The 18,483-nt window shown below is 51.9% G+C and overlaps 1 protein-coding gene across 3 annotated transcripts in view; it reads left to right on the top strand.

Annotated features, from left to right (window-relative positions):
• The first annotated feature begins 16,857 nt into the window (after window positions 1-16,857).
• Window positions 16,858-18,483, top strand: part of LOC149332357 (uncharacterized) — a 63,605-nt gene continuing 61,979 nt past the window's right edge. For all 3 annotated transcript variants that reach the window (XM_089557264.1, XM_089557266.1, XM_089557265.1), the window contains exon 1: window positions 16,858-16,913. In XM_089557264.1, coding sequence (XP_089413390.1) covers window positions 16,900-16,913 — 14 coding nt within the window. In that variant the 5' untranslated portion in view covers window positions 16,858-16,899. The remainder of the gene's footprint in view (window positions 16,914-18,483) is intronic.

Here is an 18,483-nt window from a genome sequence, read left to right on the forward strand (position 1 = left end):
TTAGTCTGCCGCGCTAATCGGCGCATGCGCGCGCGCAGCGGAGCTAGACTTTACCGCACGCTATCACGTGCTGCGATCACGGGGGGACACACTCTCTTTTTTTTTGCTATATCTTTACTTGTTAAGACTAGGATTCAAGGTTGTCGCCGGACGCTCCCTCCTCAGTTTTTTTTCCTCCATGTTAACGGCCCCCTGCCGCGGCGGGCAGTTTGCTCATAACCCGGTGGGCAGATTATGATGACGCCAGAAGGTCATGTGACCTAGGTTGCCCTCCTAAGTTGCTTCTCCGGGAATTTTTTTGCGCACAACTCCGACACCGAGGCCGGATTTTCTGCACAACGGGAGGCTTAATGCTATCGCGTTGGGCCAACTAGGTCACGTGACCCTGTGACGTCATCACAGTCTGCCCACCGGATTGTGAGCAAACTGACCACCGTGGCAGATGGCAGCTAAATTAGTCATCGGTCGCGAGAGATTGCTCGAGAAGAGAAACCTTGGCCTCACAGTTCCCACCGGTGGTGGCACCTGCCATCGCAGTGCAGTGGCGCATCGCTTAACCGCTGCTCCACTGCGCCAGGAGGGGTATGGGTACACCCATAGATCTATGAATGTAGTCGAGAATTAACAGTTCCGTATGTACGGAGATTAACCCATTAACGCTTGCTCGTCATACACATTAGGCTTAGCTAAGTGTCTCTCCAGTTTCTTTTTACATTTCGGCCTATAGACTTAACCTTGCATAACTTGAGGGGTTCAGGGCCTTTAATTTCGTCCCGAAGAGCTTCTGCGTGTGTCGAATTATGAGCCCTTCAATTCCGTCCGAACTTGCGCCTGAGTTGCGCTGTGTAGAAATATTGAAATGCCACAGTGCAATCGTAAAAATCGAGTATTGTTCATTCTTTTTTTTTCTTACTTGGCTCATTTTTCTTTCTCCTTCTAGCTACGACAGTGACAACATACCGTAAGGCTGCTTTTAAGCTATGGTGTTTGCTTTGCATGACACCACGCTGTTTTCTTTCTTCGAGATCGAACTTCAGTGTATCTATAGCGCTAAGAAATACTCCCGCAATATTCCTCCTTCCCCTGAGGTGTTCAACTGGCCACATTTCCGAGAGCGCCCGCTTTCAAGGTATCCAGAATACGTCTGCATGTATATGTAAACTGTATTTCTGGTGAAGGCAGTGGTCCAAAAATTGCTATAGAGCCACACTACTAACCACTCTAGTGGCGCCGTCACGCGGCTGAATTGTATTATCTGGCTCAAGGCAAAGCTTGGGCATACTAGAGGCTAGCGGTTTGACGTCTTCCTCTCTCAGGCTCCCTGATGCCTTGTGCGTCGCTGCTATAAAGGAAGTTGTCCGAGATGAAATCCGGCGCGTGGTTTCGCCATCACCAATTCCACTGCCGGCGCCCTATGCTGGTGGCTGAAAAGCAGAGATGTGGCATAAGGTTAGAATTGTAGGAAACCGTAGGTAAAGATGACGGCGATTCTTAATGAGAATTGCCAACACAGTAAACAAAAAATAATAAAGAAAGAAAAGCTGAGCATGGTGGCAATTGCCACCACCCCGTTTCAAAGGGGGCGCTCCTATCCATCCATCCATAGTGATGCACTGCGAAGTCCTGGGCCAGTGACGCGAGCCTTTTTTCCCCGTCGTTTCTGTGCCTCCTCTAAGGTACCCAATCGCAGCTCTATACCCACCGTGCCGCAGGAGTCCAGTCCCACCATGAGTAAAGCGCACGCTTGGCATACGCCAAACAATCGCCCGCTCTGCTACCACTGCGGAGAGTCCGGTCACATCCTCTGCAACTGCCCCTATCGCAAACTGGGTTGGTTTTCACCCGACACACCCCGACCGCGCTACGGTGATTCACCACGGGATATCGAGCAGTAACTGGTCGCTAAGGTGTAGCCATCGACCTCGCAGCGCGGTTCCGTTCCCCCGACGCCCGCCGTCTTCTGGCCAGTTCAGAGGCACGTTCCCGCATCGGGAAAACTGAAGGCGTCCTCCGGGGCTAGGGCCGCCGCTACCGCTCCGAATCAAGAGCTTCATCCGAGGATTCGTCGTGACGATCCGACCGACGACGACCTGACCCGATGACCTCAAGGACGCGTTGTAACCTCGGTCTGGGCCGCAGACACGCACAGCCAGTGGCCATGTGGTGACCGCGGTGTTCCCCGGCTGCTTTGCTATGCTACCCAGGTGTTTCAAAGACCTGGTACTCGATTTGGATTTCCTTCGGTAGTACGGTGTCGTCATCAAGCTTCAGGAGCTAATGTCTGCACCCAACGCACAGTTTACGGTGATACCGAGCCACGCATGACTAAGTTATGCGTCTGTGACGATCACGCATTGATCCCGTCAGGAGCCAACATGTTTGTTACCGTAGAGTGCGATAACAGCTCCGGCAATCATGGCATCGCTGAAGACAACATGTCGCTGCTCCTGGGTCGGCAAGCCTGTGTCACTCTCGGACTAACTGAATTGACCTGGTCAATGGGTGAACCGAACTTTTGGTGAGAATTTTGGTTGTGAACCGGTGTTTGACTAATAAAACAGCCATGCGTATTTCTAAGAACTCTGCGAATGCGCGGGACAGCACGCGTCGTCCGAACTCGCAGCATCAGTACAGGAACCGAGCGCTCCCATGAAAACCGACGCGAACCCGTACCTATACCGATTGGATTGGATTGGAGTAAACTTTATTTGTGCCTGCAGTTGGACGCTCGCGCGCCCCGACGAGGGCCTACGTCGTCTACGAGGCTGCCGTTACTCGGCGCGGGTCTCCGCTCGCCGTTGCCGGCTCGCTGGATCCCTGCCTTTCGAGCGCCCCGAGGACCTGCTGGACGGCCCATAGCTGTTGGTCATGGTCGTTGCTCTTCGCGGCTGCCTCCAGCCGCGGCGGGATTGTTCCTGATCTTGCTTCCTTTGGATTTTTGATGCAGTCCCACAGGATGTGCGTGTGATCTGCCGGCTCCCTCCGGCAGACTCTACACGTATCGGTCGGGTAGGTCTCGGGGTACATGCGATGCATCAGTCTCGGGCTCGGTAGCGATCCGGTCTGGAGCTGTCTCAGTAGTACCGCCTCCGCTCGACTCAGCCTCGGGTGCGGGGGTGGGAGAGTCCTGCGAGCCAGGCGGTAGGCCTTCGTGATTTCGCTGTAGTCGGTCATGCGGTCCTTGGCTCCGAACCACGTCGGACGGTCTGTTGCCGGGGCGCGGTTGGTTAGCGCTCGCGCCGCTGCATGTGCCGTCTCATTGTGGTTCGCACTGCGTTCCGACGCGTCGCCCGCGTGCGCCGGAAACCACTTGATTCTTACTCTTCTGTCTTGCAGTTTAGTCGCTCGTAGTACGCGCTCGGCCTCCCTGCAGACTTGGCCTTTGGCGAAGTTTCGCACCGCCTGTCTCGAGTCACTCAGCACCGTGTAGCAGTCTGCGTCGGCAATGGCCAGGGCGATGGCCACCTCCTCCGCTTGTTCCGCTCCGGCGCCTCTCACGCTCGCTGCCGTCTTCGTGGCGCCGGTCGACGCCTCTATGATGACCGCTGCGAAGGCGTTCCGTTGGTATTCGGCCGCGTCCACGTACCGCGCGTGCTCGTCGTTGGCGTGCAGGTCGATGAGAGCCTTGGCCCTCGCCGCTCTTCTTTCCTTGTTATACTCGGGGTTCATGTTCTTGGGTATGGGGTCGATTCTGGTCTGGCGTCGGACCTCTTCGGGGACGGGGAGCTTCGTCTGCGCGTCGTTCGAGTGTCCTATTCCCAGGTCGTCGAGTATCTTCCTCCCGGCTTTGGTCGTGGACAGCCGCTCCAGTTGAGAGGTCCGTTGCGCTTCTGCTATTTCTTCGAGCGTGTTGTGGATCCCGAGTTGTAAGAGGCGGGTCGTGCTCGTGGACTCGAACAGGCCCAGCGCCGCCTTGTACGCTCTCCTGATGATTACATTAATTTTGTTGCGTTCGTGTTGCAGCCATCTATGGTAGGCTGCAACGTACGCGACGTGGCTGATGATGAAGGATTGGACGAGCCTGATTAGGCTCTCCTCTCTCATGCCAGCCTTCCGGGAAGTTACTCTTTTGAGGAGTCGCATAGCGTTGGCCGCTTTTGCCGTGAGACGGGCGATGGTTTCGCCGTTTCTTCCATGCTTTTCGATGACCATGCCTAGGATCCTGATTTTGCTGACCTCGGGGATCACGTTGCCGGATTTGGTTACGATTCTGATTTTTTCGCATTCGCGTTGTCTGCTCTTGCATCTGCCATTGTTGGTAGGTGGGAGTATGAGGAGCTCCGATTTGCTCGGCGAACATCTCAAGCCGGTGCCTTCCAGGTGGTCTTCTATCGCGTCGACGGCTGCTTGCAGAGCGCCCTCGATGTGGGCGTCACTGCCGCCGGTCACCCACAGTGTGATATCGTCCGCGTAGATGGTGTGCCTGACGTCTTCGATGTCCGCGAGCTTCTCGGCCACTCCGATCATTACCAGGTTGAACAGCATCGGCGAAATGACCGATCCCTGCGGTGTGCCGGTGCTCCCGAGCTTCTTCTCTTGCGTTTGTAGGTCGCCTGCTCGTAGCTGGGCGGTCCTGTCCGTGAGGAAGTCCTTGATGTAGTTGTAGGATCTTTCGCCCATGTTGAGCTTAGAGACTTGGGACAGAATCGCCGAGTGTTTCACATTATCAAAGGCGCTCTTTAGGTCGAGACCCAGGATTGCCTTGTTGTCGCGGGCGCTGCCGCCATTGTCTATGATTTGGTATTTGAGCTGCAGCATCGCGTCCTGCGTGCTGAGGTGCTGTCTAAAGCCGATCACCGTGGCCGGATACAGCCCCTCTCGTTCCAGGTAGTCTTGCCACCTGTTGAGCAGGACGTGCTCCAGCACCTTGCCCACGCAGGACGTGAACGAGATGGGCCGAAGGTTGTCCGTGTCCGGTGGCTTCCCCGGCTTGGGTATCAGGATGGTCTTGGCTGTCTTCCACTGCTTTGGTAGCGCGGCCGCTCTCCAGCACTTGTTGAAGTATTTTGCGAGGTTCTCAATCGAGCCGTCGTCGAGGTTCTTGAGCGCCTTGTTCGTGACGAGGTCCGGGCCAGCTGCCGACCGGCTGTTGAGGGCGTGCAGGGCCGCGCGGACCTCCTCGACGTCGATGTCACGATCGAGCTTCGCGTTGGGTAGGCCGCCGTACGGCGCGTGTTGTTCGGTGGGCGTAGTGGGCAGGTATTTGTCATTGATGCGCCTGGTGACTGCATCAGCACCCAGTACCGAGACATCCCGATGTATGAGCTTGGCGAGTCTATCCCTTTGGTGCGACTTGGTCTTCGTTTCGTCGAGCAGGTGCCGCAGCAGGTTCCACGTCTTCCCGCTATGCATCTGCCCGTCTGCCGCGTTGCAGATCTCGTTCCACTGTTGCGTGCATAGAGCGCGGCAGTGCTCCTCGATCGCTCGGTTGACCTCCGCCACCTTCTTTCTGAGTCTGCGGTTGAGCCGTTGGTTCTTCCAGCGACTGAGTATCGACTGCTTGGCTTCGATAAGATGCGCCAGCCGGCTGTCTACTTTATCAATCGCAGCGTCCGTTTCAATTTCTTTGGTCGCGTCGCGTACGCTCTTGGTGATTTCGGCCGTCCACGTCTCTATGTCTTCGATCTCGCCGTCAGCGTCTGTCTTCTGGCTTCTGGCGTCTCGGAAGGCATCCCAGTCTACCCATCTGTGTGTTTTGATGCTGGTGTCGTTGTGTTCCGGTATGCTGATTTCCACGATGGTGTGGTCGCTGCCGAGGTCGGTTCCCGTGTTTCGCCAGGTGATCGCGCCCCGGACGTCGTTCTTGACGAACGTGAGGTCCGGAGTGGTGTCCCGGGACACAGAGTTACCGATTCTCGTCGGGTGCGTCGGGTCCGTGATGAGGGTGAAGTCGAGTTCCGTGGCGTCTTGGTACAGGTCGCGGCCCTTTGCTGTGTACTTGTTGTAGCCCCAGGCTGGGTTCATCGCGTTGAAGTCGCCGCAGACGATTAGCGTGTTGCGGCCTGCCGCGGTGCTAGCTCTGTGTAGTATTGTTTTGAATCTCTGTTTTCTCTGCGATGGGTTGCTGTATAAGTTGAGCAGAAAAATGCTTCCTTTTCTCTTCTTGCCCGGGATGATTTCGGTGAGTGTGTGCTCGATCTTCATATTGCTTTGCAGCTCGTGCTCAACGAACGTGATTCCTTTCCTGACCAGGGTGCACAGGCCTCTCCCGTCGGGCTGGCCCTTGTGCACTCTGTAGCCGGGCAGGGACGGTGCGTCGGTGAGCGTTTCTTGTAATAGGATCACGTCTGGTTTGCGCGCGGCATGTGCGATGTGCTGTTGGATGACTGCCTTCTTCCTTCCGAGGCCGCGACAGTTCCACTGCCACGCTGTTACGGCTGCTGCTGCTGTTGCGTTGGCAGCCATGGTTGCGTTGGTGTGTACGCGGTTCCCTGGTTGGGTGGGTGTTGCGCGAAGAGGGGCGCAAACGTCGGGTGGCTCACTATCGGCTGTAGGGTCCTTTCGATGTAGGCGAATCTGTTCGTGTTCTCGGCTTGGTAGATCTCCATTGTTTGTTTCATTGCTGTCACTGCTGCGATGTTCGCCGTGATTAATTGTTCGAGTTTGGTGAACGTCGCTTCGAATTTGGCCTCGGGGTTGTCGATTCGATTGTTCTCTGTTTGCTTGCGCGTGGCCTCGACGGCTCGCTTCTTAGGTGCCGGTTCCTCTACGGCTGTCTCCTGGGTGTTCATGGTTGTTTCGTCGGTCGTGCTTGTGCTTGGCGTGAGTCTCTGTGGAGGCTCGTTGTTGCATTGCAGCAACTTACGGATCTCGGCGATCTCTCTCGTGAGGCTGTTGATGGTCGTGCGCAGCGCCGCGTTCTCTTGTCTTAATGTCTCGTTGGCTTCTCGCATCTTGTTTATATCGTCTTTCTTCGTGGCTTCGGTGATTTTATGCGCGTTCCTTATATTGTTCGCTTTAGCTGCTTCAGCCCAGCTGACTCGCTCACGTGATGGTGACCTTTTCCTACTGAGGCTTCTCTTGCAGCTGCTGTCTCTGGAATGTGGTGCGCGGTTCTCAGATGGAGTCCTTGACTTTCCCGCAGCTGGCGGCTTGTCGAGTGGCGGGAAATCGCTCTCCGACAGCAGCTGGCGTTCGGCCTGTCGGCGCTCCCATTGTCGCTTGCGCACTACGTAGGGGATCTTGTATTTCGCCTTGCACGTTCGGTCTCCGGTCGGGTGTTCGTCCCCGCACAGCTTACATTTAGGGGTACAGCGATGGTCTTCTTTGGGGTTGGCGAGTCCGCAGGCCAGGCACGTCTTGATATTGGGGGTCGGGCACACGTCCTTTCGGTGTCCCACTCGGCCGCACTGCTTGCAAACGTCGATCTGTTTCCTGTAGAGGCGGCACGGTATCAGGGTGACTCCGTATCGGACGAAGTTCGGTACCTTGGGTCCCTGGAACACCACGATCGCGGTGGTCGTGCTGCCGATCCTCTTTGCGCCCACTGCTAGCGGGTTTCTCTCGTTGACGATGTTCCTATCTATCTCTTCGGTGCTCGCATCGATGGGGATGCCTCTGATGATGCCCTTTACGGTGTCGTGAGGAGCCGTGCGATATGCGCTGACTTCGTAGGAGTTGTCTTGAATATAGATTTCCTGGATTTTAGCGTACCTAGCCGCGTTGTCTTCGTTCGGTGTACTGACGACCATGATGTTCTGTTGCGTGTTGGGGCAGATGGTGTCCGCGGCGCTTTCCTCGCTCGTGATCTTGGCCGCGGCGAGTATGGCCGCAGCGACGGTGGTGGTGCCGGTCTTGACGATGTCCAGTCCCCCTCTGGGTCTGACGACTATCTTGCTCTCTTCCAGTGGCATGGCTGGCATGCGTGCTGCCTTGATGGCCGAGGCTCTGACGTTCTTGTGGAATTTCGATTTCGGGCTTGTTTGACTCCCGCCGGGTCCGTCAGGCTTGCCGCCGTCGGGGGTCCGCTGGCGCAGCCTCGACATGCGTTCTCCCGCGAGCGTCCATCCGGCGTCGTTGTGGTATTCCTCTGGTGATATCTCTTTGCCTTGAACTTGAACGCACATTTGGTTGTCTACAATCATTGTAGACGTAGCGGACGCCTCCCTCGTCGTAACGGACGCCTCCATCTCGGCCGCCGCCGAGGAGTGCGGCAGGCGGCGACCGGTGCGACGGTGCTGGGCCTAGCGTCCGCGGGACAAGCTTAGGCCTAGCACACTTTCACACGGCAGCGGTAGAAAAAGTCACAAAATTTGGCAAAGAAAAACGCACCTCTAGGGTCAGCTGGTATCGGTCGATGCCGCTCGCCTTCACGGACACATTGGTGCAAGGAAAACTTTGTTTCGAGGCAATTAGCACTGCGTAATTGGTTAGCAGTGACAGAGCCGATGTGAACACGTCTGCTCCGGCGGCATGGCGACAGTGTGTCTACCTATACCGAATAATCAAAAACGCTGCCTGGAGAGCATTATCCACTCATTCCGCGATTGTTTTTCCTCGACCTTCTTGGTTGCACAGACACCGCTCACAAAGCACCGAATTATAGTCGACGAAATCCAGAATCCATTTTGTGAGCCGCCTTATCGGGCCCCTTCGAAGAACCGTCCATTCACCGGCAAGTTAAGAAATTCTGGACGACGTCGCACAGCTGTCGACGAGCCAATGGGCACCGCCTGTTTTTTTAGTGGCTAAGAAAGTTGGAATCCTACGGTTCTGGGTTGATTACAGACGTCTAAACAAAGTTACCAAAAGAGACGTTGATCTTCTGCCGCACATTGAAGAGTCCCTGGACCGACAGCGCCACGCCACATACTTCTCATCGCTATAGATTAACGCAATGGCTATTGACAAATCGAGGTGGTCGAACACGACCGAAAGGAGACCGCCTTTATAACCCTGGACGATTTGTACGAATACCGGGTGCTCGCCTTCGGGCCGTGTTCGGACTCCTGCAACCTTCATGTGGATGACGGACAGAGTATGTGCTTGTAGATCTGATGTCAGTCCTGCCTCGTGTACCTGGATGACGTTGTCGTTTTCTCCGAAAGGACGCGTTCCAAGAGCACCTGAGGCGCCTGCGTGCTGTTTTCGAAGGCATTCGTTCGATCGGTCTTTCTCTTTTTTTTTCTCGAAGTTTCACTTCGCTTTCCAAGAGCTGAAGTTTCTGGACCACATCATAAGCGCTAAGAGGATTAGCGGAGACCCCGATAAGACAGCCGCCGTGACTGCTTTTCCCATACCAACCAATAAGCGAAGAGTATACGCCGCTTTCTGGGTCTATCGTCGTCGTATCGTATCGTCGTCGTCGTTCTGGGTCAATCGTGTCGTATCGTCGTCCCATTGTCCTGGGTCTCTGCGCCTGTTATCGGCGTTTTGTGCAGAACTTATCCGAGATAGCTGAGCCAGAGGTAGGAAACTTCCATACAGGAAACTTCCATACACACCATTGTCCAGGAAATACAGACGTCACGCCTCTCATAGCGGCCGGAGCGAAGCCAACTAGATTGTCGTATCATCGTCATGGCAACGGTATCCAAAAGAAAAGAACTTCATTCCCCATCGGGATGCGAACCACCGCCATCGAAAAGAGCAGCTCCGTATCGTGCTCACTCAGACAAATCGGCCACGACCGCAGCCTTATCGCGCTACGTGCGCGGACAGGTATCATTCAGTTTTAAGCATCAGTTCACCTTCAGTCGTCAGGTGCGCTGTAGTAGTTGAAACGGAAACAAGCCGGAGTTTTCTACCCTTGGCTGAGCGAGCCCCTAACCCGCTTCGAAGAAGATGCAGAAACGTTATCTTGGGATCAAGAGAAACAATAGGCCTTTGAAGACTTCCGAACTCCCCCCCAAAGTGCGCCCATACTCGAACACTTCGGCGAGTCAGCCGACACCGAACTGCACACATTCATGAAACGACGGCCTCGGTGCTGTCCTTGTGTAGAGGCAGGATGGTCTCGAACGCGTAATCGCTTACACATGCCGCACCTTATCGCGATCCGAGGCGAACTATTCCACCATCTAAAAAGAATGCCTACCAACTGCGTGGGCAGTGACGAAATTCCCCCTTTATTTGTACGGCAGCCCTTGGAGACTCGCCAACGACCACCACTAGCAGTGTTGGCTGGCGAACCTCAAAGATCACTCGGAGTGGCTTGCACGCTGAAATCCTTCGACTGCAAGAATTCGATGTCACCTTCATCTATAAGTCAAGGAAGAAGCACAATGTTGCCGACTGTCTGCCTCATGCTCCTATCCAGGACAACCGAGCCGAGTCCGAGAAGACACGATAGGACGAGCCGATTGCGCTCGTCCTGTCATGTTTTCTGTCTTCGTCTCGTCTTTTTTTTTTTGCGCATAACCTTTCATGGCATTACGAGTCCAAAGGCTTTCCTGTTTTTCTAGGCGCTATCTTCAGCCTAAGTTAAGGAGAACGCAGCGAGCTATGGAAACAAAAATGGTAGGTGTAACGTTGAGACAGGAGGAGGGCATAGCGGGTCAGGGATTAAACACGGGTTAGTGACATCCTAGTCGAAATCAAGAGGAAGAAATGGGCTTGGGCAGGGCATGTAATGCGAAGGCAAGATAACCGCTGGTCCTTACGGGTAACTGAGTGGATTCCAGGAGAAGGCAAGCATGGCAGGGGCGGCAGAAAGTTAGGTGGGCGGGTGAGACTAAGAAGTTTGCGGGAATACGGTGGCTGCAGCTGGCAAAGGACAGGGTTAATTGGAGACATGGGAGAGGCCTTTGCCCTGCAGTGGGCGTAGTCAGGCTAATGATGATGATGATCTCCCCGTCCATTCTCAACAAGGAAGAGACGACAGGGAACTACGGCCCCTCGTTGAGTATCCCGAAGAAAGTGATATGTACCCCCCCCCCCCCCCCCCTTTCAACCCGATCTTCTCGCGCGGACAGTCTTCGTTCTGTACTAAAACTACGCACGGAAGCTGTTAATCTGCTCGTCGTGCCTACGGCCTTTCGCGATCAAGCACTGCAGCCGTGCCATGATAACCCACATTCTGGTCACCTGAGTTTTTCGCGAACGTTGGCACGAATGCGCCAAAAGTACTACTGGCCCAGGCTTCCTGCAGTTATGAAGCGTTACGTCAGAACTTTCCGCGAGTGCAACATCGCAAGACGTCGCCGACCAACATCTATTGATCCCATTGAGCCTATTGATCCTCCACAAGTCGGTACTGACTTGCCCGGCGTATTTCCGAAGCTCTCGCGAGGTAACTGCTACACTATGGTCGCAACCGGTTATCTCGGCCGATACTGTGAGTCCAAGACTCTTCCCCGTGGCACCGCTGCTAAAATTGCGACCTTCTTATTTCAAAACACTATGCTTCGTCATGGTGCATCCACGAACGTTTTAAGTGACAAGGGAAGAGAGTTCACTTCGACACTTAGGAGGTTATGCGACTGATCGGCACAGGCCACTATCAAACGAACGGTCTCACCAAACGGCTCATCAAGACGATCGCCGACATTGAAATCATAACGTATGTCGACGTGGACAATCGGAACTGGGACGCTATACTCCCTTACGTCACCTTCGCATATAACACTGCGATCCAAGAAACGAGGTGCTTCACTCTGTTTCGTTTTGGGCATACATGGTCGCAGCCCTTCACTACGGCGTCCCTCATAGCCTGAGTTGCTTTGGGATGTTAAACCCCAATAAGCCAATAAGCTGAAGCCACGACCATACTGGACGCTATGCTGCTTCCAGATAGTGCTAACCCTCTGCTGCGGGATCTGACCAATTCATTGGTCACGATGGGCCGCCCTCCAACTCGCTCGACAGCAAATCCAGCACCAGCAAGAAAACGGCGCTCACCGTTATAACCTCAGCTACAAAGATGCGACTTAAGGCCGATTCACACGACGGACCGTTCGTCCGCGGCCCGCGCAGTACGTGTGCATACGTCAGCACTTTGAGAGGCGCGCTGTCGGCCGCCATCCATCCATGCATCTAGCGCGCCTCTCAAAGTGCTGACGTATGCACACGTACTGCGCGGGCCGCGGACGAACGGTACGTCGTGTGAATCGGCCTTACCAGCCCGGTCCGTCCGCGCGTGCGAGGGCGCTCTGAAAAGCTCCTTCGCCGAACCCGTTGGGCAGGCTGCCACATGCCATGATAGCCAGCTTGCGATGACGTCGCAAGGTCACATGACCTCTCTCGATCAATCATTAACTACACTCTAAGCAGAAGAGAGTAAAATAAGCTGCCCTCTAGGATGTGCGCTTGAAGACAGCTTACACCCATATATTCCTGTTCAGAGTGTACCACCACCAGTGGGCAGGCTGTCAGCTGCAAAGGTGGACAGGAAGTTGTGATGACGTCACATGGGAAGCTGAACTCTCTCGCCTAATCATGAAATTTCGTGACAGCGAAGCCGGAAACCTTTAGTGAGACGACAACCTAAATGATATCGCGTTAATATATTACTTAACCACGCGCTGTTCGCAGAGGCTTTTGGAAGGATGTCACGTGGGTTTAAACTGAATGTGTAGTGCGTCGTAAGGTTCTTAGCAGCGTGCTTTTCACTGATGCGCAAAACTCCTCATTCTCCTCACAGCAACAACAGCGACAACATTAACGACCGGTGAGTAGAAATTTTCGCATCTGACTCGTTTCGGGCATTATCTTCCGAACCTTAGCTTCAGCGCCAGAATTCACATTAGTCAGCTAAAATAGGTAACGCTTCTTCGCTAGTGCTTGAATGAAAACCTACCTACAGGTCGAAAGCGTCCTTATGAAACAAAGTCGAAAACATGTAGTCATAGAAATGCACCACTGGGTGAGGCGCATGCCCGTTTGCCCGTTCCCACAGGGGACCATAATTGTCTTGAAAAGCGGACATGCGCGACAGCACTGTCTGGAGAGGTCAATCACTATGTAGTATGTGCATATGACGTCACGTTTCGCTCTGTGACAGCCGAAAACAAAGTGAACAAGTGTCGAGGGAGACCCTCAGTCCACTAGCCAACGTTTCGGCACGAAGACTTATTTTCGCTCTGTGAAGTCATACTACACTCTAAGCACGAATTAGCTTACATGGAAGTAAAAAGTGAGTCAACTCCCTCCAGCGCACTTCGATTTAGGGGCAAGCTTAATTGTGTGCTGCCCAAGCACCGGGGAAGACTTCGATCACTACATATACGGAATGCTCACTTTTGGCAACGCAGGCATCTTCACAGAGCAAACTACAGGAGCTATGGATGCATGCAGTTAGCGATGGGTTTTGAGGTTAGCAACTAGAGGAGATAACCACCTCGATTAAAATCTGCTAGTACTTCGCATGTTTTGAAGAGGAAGTTTTTTTTTCTATGACCATGTATTCCGTATATCACCCCCTTTTTACTACCACACAGGCTAATTCGTGTTTAGAGCTTAAGACGTGTGATGTCCGACGGCATCACAGCCAAGATAACAGAGTTGCGATTCAAGGCTTTTGCGTCCGTTGAGCCGCCGCATGTTGCGAGAAAAAAATGCAGCCTAGAGGCGCTAGCTTGCGCTATCGGATGATGGCATTTCTTCCTTCATCGTTTCGTCTCCCGTTCTAGTTCAAGCAGAGCAACTGCCTCGTAAGTAGCAACTTAAATTTTCCACGCCGAACGGATCAATTATTCACGTGTCATCGCATAAAGTTTTGCCCTCACGGCTTGCTTTCACGTGAGACGTCCGTTAAAAATTTCCCTTTCAACAGGTATGACTGAGAGATAATTGCGGGCAGGAACAATCGACGGTAAAGCTTTTGGTTGAATAAAACACTTGATTTCTTAAAGGAGCTTGTTTAAGCCAGCGTGATGTACTTTAAAGAAATGAGGACGTTATTCCTCATAAAAATACAAGTGCACACAGGACTCCGAGGAATTGCTTCGTTAAGGACATTTATTTTCTCGTAAAAAAAAAAAACATTCGTGTGAAAAATCGCGGATATTTACAATATTTTCGCATACTATACAACAACACAAAAAAAAGCTTCTGCTCTACGACAAAGTCAGCAACTGCGAACGAAATTTGTCAAAACTTTGTCAAAACTGTCAGAGTCTGCGCCCGACCGCAGAGGCGCGTAAAAAAAAGCACTTATTATTTTCGCTGTAGTTATGATCATTTGAGAGCATTGCAGAGGATAAAAAATTGGGCTGACATGAAAACGTATGTTTAATTGGGGCGAACTGGGTCTTCAATTAAAAGGAGTGCCATACGTCGTGCGATGGCGTAGAAAAGGCGGGGAGGGGGGGGGGGGGGGGTTCTGACATCGAAATACCCCCCTGGCTACGCCCCTGCCAGCTGCGCGTCTTTCTTCGACACCTTTCTCTTCAGGAAGGAGACGCAGCAGTTTAAACCCCAGTTTAAGTCGGGTTCTCTAAGCAAATCGCCATTCTGTGCTTGATTAAGTGTTAATTTTCACGTCAACCACATTTCCGTGTCGAAATCGGTGCATAGCTCGTCGGCCATGGCGGTCATATCGCCAGGTCCAGATCGGTGGCGGCGGGCGTTTAATTTTTTTTTTATTTTAACGCTGGGCGTCGAGTGCGGGTCGTCGTGTGAAAATCGCTGACCACCCGCCGTACAATAGTTCCATGCATGCATGTCGGCACTTACGGCAAACTTAATCGCTTTACGTTGTGGAGATAGAAACTTGTATATTACACCCACTAGCTCATGAAACTCATTTTTTTTTATCCGCTGTCAAAAAATTCTCGTTGACGCATTGTTAACTTAAACTAAAGTTGTTCAAAGTGACGAAACTTGCAGAGCTTGAAAACCGACAGATATGAAGTAGACAACGCGGGCGCTATTGTCCGTATCTTCAAGCGCTTCAAGTTTCGTCAAATTTAGAGCAAAAAATGTCCAAAAAATGGGCGGGGCCGGAGCAAAAGTGGCGCCAAAATTGAAAAGCGCCGGAAATTGAGCACCACATGACCGGAAGTGTGGGCGGAGCCAACGAGTGGCGCCAAATTTGAAAACGAAACATGGCACGAAGTTTGAAAACTCCGATGGGAAGTTGCTGTGTTGTGTGTTGGGTTGGGTTGGGTTTAATGGCGCATAAGCGGCTAAGGCTGTCATGCGCTAAGTTCAGAGATGGGCAATTATTGATGGAACTTGATTACGTAAGACAGTTAATTGTGGTACCGATAATTGATCGATAACTGATCGATAAGTGATCTATAAGTGATCGACTTCCGGTTTGGGGGTCTGGACTTACGGTCACCCGTCTCAGTTGACGTGAAACGTGTGGAAATTTTACGTCGACGTCTTTGTGTGACGTCATGCTTACGCATTTTGCCAGTGCGGGTGCCGCAGTGCTCTCTTAACGTTTTATTTGCTTCAGTGTTAAACTTTCTATTCTCTCGTCTTGCCGCAGCACAAGTAGTGCCACAGCTCCTTGAGAGTAAGTATATAGAGCTCTAGAACCATCTGAGGCTCTTTGAGAATGACAAAAAAAAATCTGAAGAGTAATCGCATTGTACTGACTTACAACTGATGAGAAATTTAGCAGAGCGCATTCTTTAAGCATATTACACTGAAATGTATTGAAGGTTTGTGTGGGACATTTGTGTTCAGGCTACGGTCCTCTGAACGTGTCTACATGGTCCTCCGGCTATAATGTGAAGAACGTAGTATCTCTGTTTACACAAACTACGGGGATGCTAAGTCACCTCACGAGTGGAATGTTATATAGCATTAAGATTTCATATTTGTCGCAGCTTCTGTTGCAACTTGTGAGTGCGTTCACGTTAGTTCCTCTGCTATTGTTTATCTATCAACCACCCGCCATATTCGGATTGCTAGCTGCAGTAGCAAGGATCAGCTATGCTGTGACGATGCTGACATTTGCATAGTATACCAGGTGTTTCAGGGAAGACTTTCAACAATTTTAAATACAGACTTTTTGGGGTAAAAATATGGCGTTTGCGGCATAGTATTGCCAGTGTTGGCGGACACCGGAAAGCCGGTGAATTCTCTTTAGTAAGCTGGTTAACTAATTTCTGATAACTAACTTTTTAACTCTCACCGATAGACAACTGGCTGCAATTAGAGATTTGTAGCCGGTCGTTAGTAATAGCCAAATTAGTTTTATAATTTTGAAAACGAGATTGCTCTCGCCGCTGTGGCTCGACAAAATCTGGCTGCATCGTGCGAAAATGCATGCGCTTTCGAAAACATGCAGGCAAAGCAACCCCTCCACTGCACGCAACTAGTCTAAAAAGCCAAATTTTGTCGAGCCACAGCGCCAAGGGTAATCGCGTTTTCAAAATTCTAAAAACTGATATGGCTTTTACTAACCACTGGCTACAAATCTCAAATTGCAACTAGGCGCTTAACTCTACTAGTTAAAAAGTTAATTATTAAAAATTAGTTGACCAGATTACTACTTAAGACGAATCACTGGTTTTCCGGTGTCCGCCAACACTGGTAATACTATGCCGCAAAACCCATAAAATACTATGCCGTAAAAGCCAAAAGCCATATACTCCAAAAAGCCTATCTTCGAAAATTTTTGAGTGTTCGCTGAAACGCCCGGTATAACCAAGTGGGCAGGTAGTTATGACGTCAAGAGGTCACGTGACATCTCTCGGCTAATCATTGCTTTCCAGCTGCCACGGGGGGCAGGTTGTGATGTTGTCATAAGGCCCCGTGGCCTCTTAGCCAATCAGGGTGAACCCTATTGCGATCGCATTGAAATGCAAAGCAATAGCTTTGGGTCGCCCACCCTCCGCTCTGCCGTGACGAATTTGTACCCTCTTGTCATACTATTTCGAATAATTGCTGTGCACATGCTTTCATGCTTACAGATATGAATGCCTCCAAAGTCTAGCAATGTGAAAATATGCTTCAGCGGTGCCTTGTTCCCTATAGAAAACGTCATTTTATTTTTCAGTTCAAATGAAGAGAGAACCGTAAGTTTCCTTTTCCATCTCCCCATTCTTATTTTCTAGCTTCCATGTTTGTTCAGGGGTGAGGGGTGTGCGCGTATAGACCAGCGCCACGCTTCGCTTGTTCATATACAGTCGAACCTCGCTATAACGAAAAGGCTTAAAACGAAATAGTTTGTATAACGAAAGAATTGGCTATTTCTCCTAGAAGCTCCCATTGAAACCCATATATTTTGTGTCTCGTTTTTTCTCTGCAAAAATTCTCCCACAGCGGGATAAAATGAACCTACAATGAATCCATTTCGCGTTGAGTATGTGAGTTCGTAACGCTTCGATATGGGGCAAATTGCAGTTCCCCCTTCTCCAACCTTCTCGATCGCTGCTTCCCTCGTCCCATGTGCATTTTCGTTTGTTCTCGAAGCATGGTTAAAACAGTTTGTCAGTGTGCTTGGTGTGTTCGACGGTACCGTGGTGGAAGGAAAGCGCAAAACAGTTTACATCGACTAGAACGCGGCCACTATCAAACCCTTTGGTCTGGCGCACACGTCCTCCCCAAGACACTCCTGTCATGTGAATAAATGCTCTGGCCAGTGAGTTTTTTTTATCGAAGCCAGCCAAAATGGGTACTCGCGATGAAGTCGCAAACGCAAGGCCTCCTAACAACGGTCCGTTTCAGCACCTAGAAAGGAGAGGTAATTTCTGAATCAATGTCTCCCTGTCCTATGTGAAATTATTCCACCAAGAGAGAGTAAACTTTACTTGTCCAACAGAATAGACCGCGCCTAAACCTCGGGGCAGGGCCCCAGGGTTCGAGCGGTCAGTTTAGGTGCAGGCCAGCTCTTGATTCCTGGCGACATCGTCAGCCAGTCGGACTGCTTTGAATTGGTTCTCCTATTCTGTGTCTTGCAGATGGGACTCCCATGCAGTATTGGTTGTTATCCCCGCTATACTTCCTGGACCCTTCTCATATTCCCAAATAATATGGTTTAGATCCTCACATTGTTTGTATCGGTCCGATCGTACTTCTGGCCATATGTAGTTGACCAGAACCGGGTCCCAAGACCCGCTTTCTGGGCTCTGAATCCCATGAGGGCAGCGGGCGACTGACATATATTCGTTTGGTGTAGTACGTACGAGTAAACTCGAAGACATGGTGGATGCTCGGTACGCGTTTTGAAGGCGCGCACATAGACGACACACTATAAACGCCTGCTATGTTGTCGTTGGTATACGTAATGACGTCGTCATCGTCGGCGTTGTGAGAGAAAAATCGGCCATGGGTCACCCTATCCACCCATGATGGTCCACCCTGTGGCCAACCCAGAGCACAAGATTCTGCTAGGCCTCGCGCAACCCTCCATGGTCGAAAAAAAATGGAGGTGTCACTTTAGCTCCGCCTTAAGGTATGACGAGACAGCGTAATGGCTTAATTCCAATATATGCAGGAGGTCATTCTCTACATTCATATATCCCTGGGAGTCCTCATATCCCTCCTGGCGCAGTGGTGCAGCGGTTAAGCGATGCGCCACTGCTCTGCGACGGCAGGTGCTCCCAGCGGTGGGTCTTGTGCGGCCCAGCTTGCTCTTTCCGAGCG

The sequence above is a fragment of the Amblyomma mixtum genome, chromosome 8 (assembly GCF_055824585.1).
Source record: "Amblyomma mixtum isolate Tamu chromosome 8, ASM5582458v1, whole genome shotgun sequence".
In the NCBI taxonomy this organism is placed as follows: Eukaryota; Metazoa; Arthropoda; class Arachnida; order Ixodida; family Ixodidae; genus Amblyomma; species Amblyomma mixtum.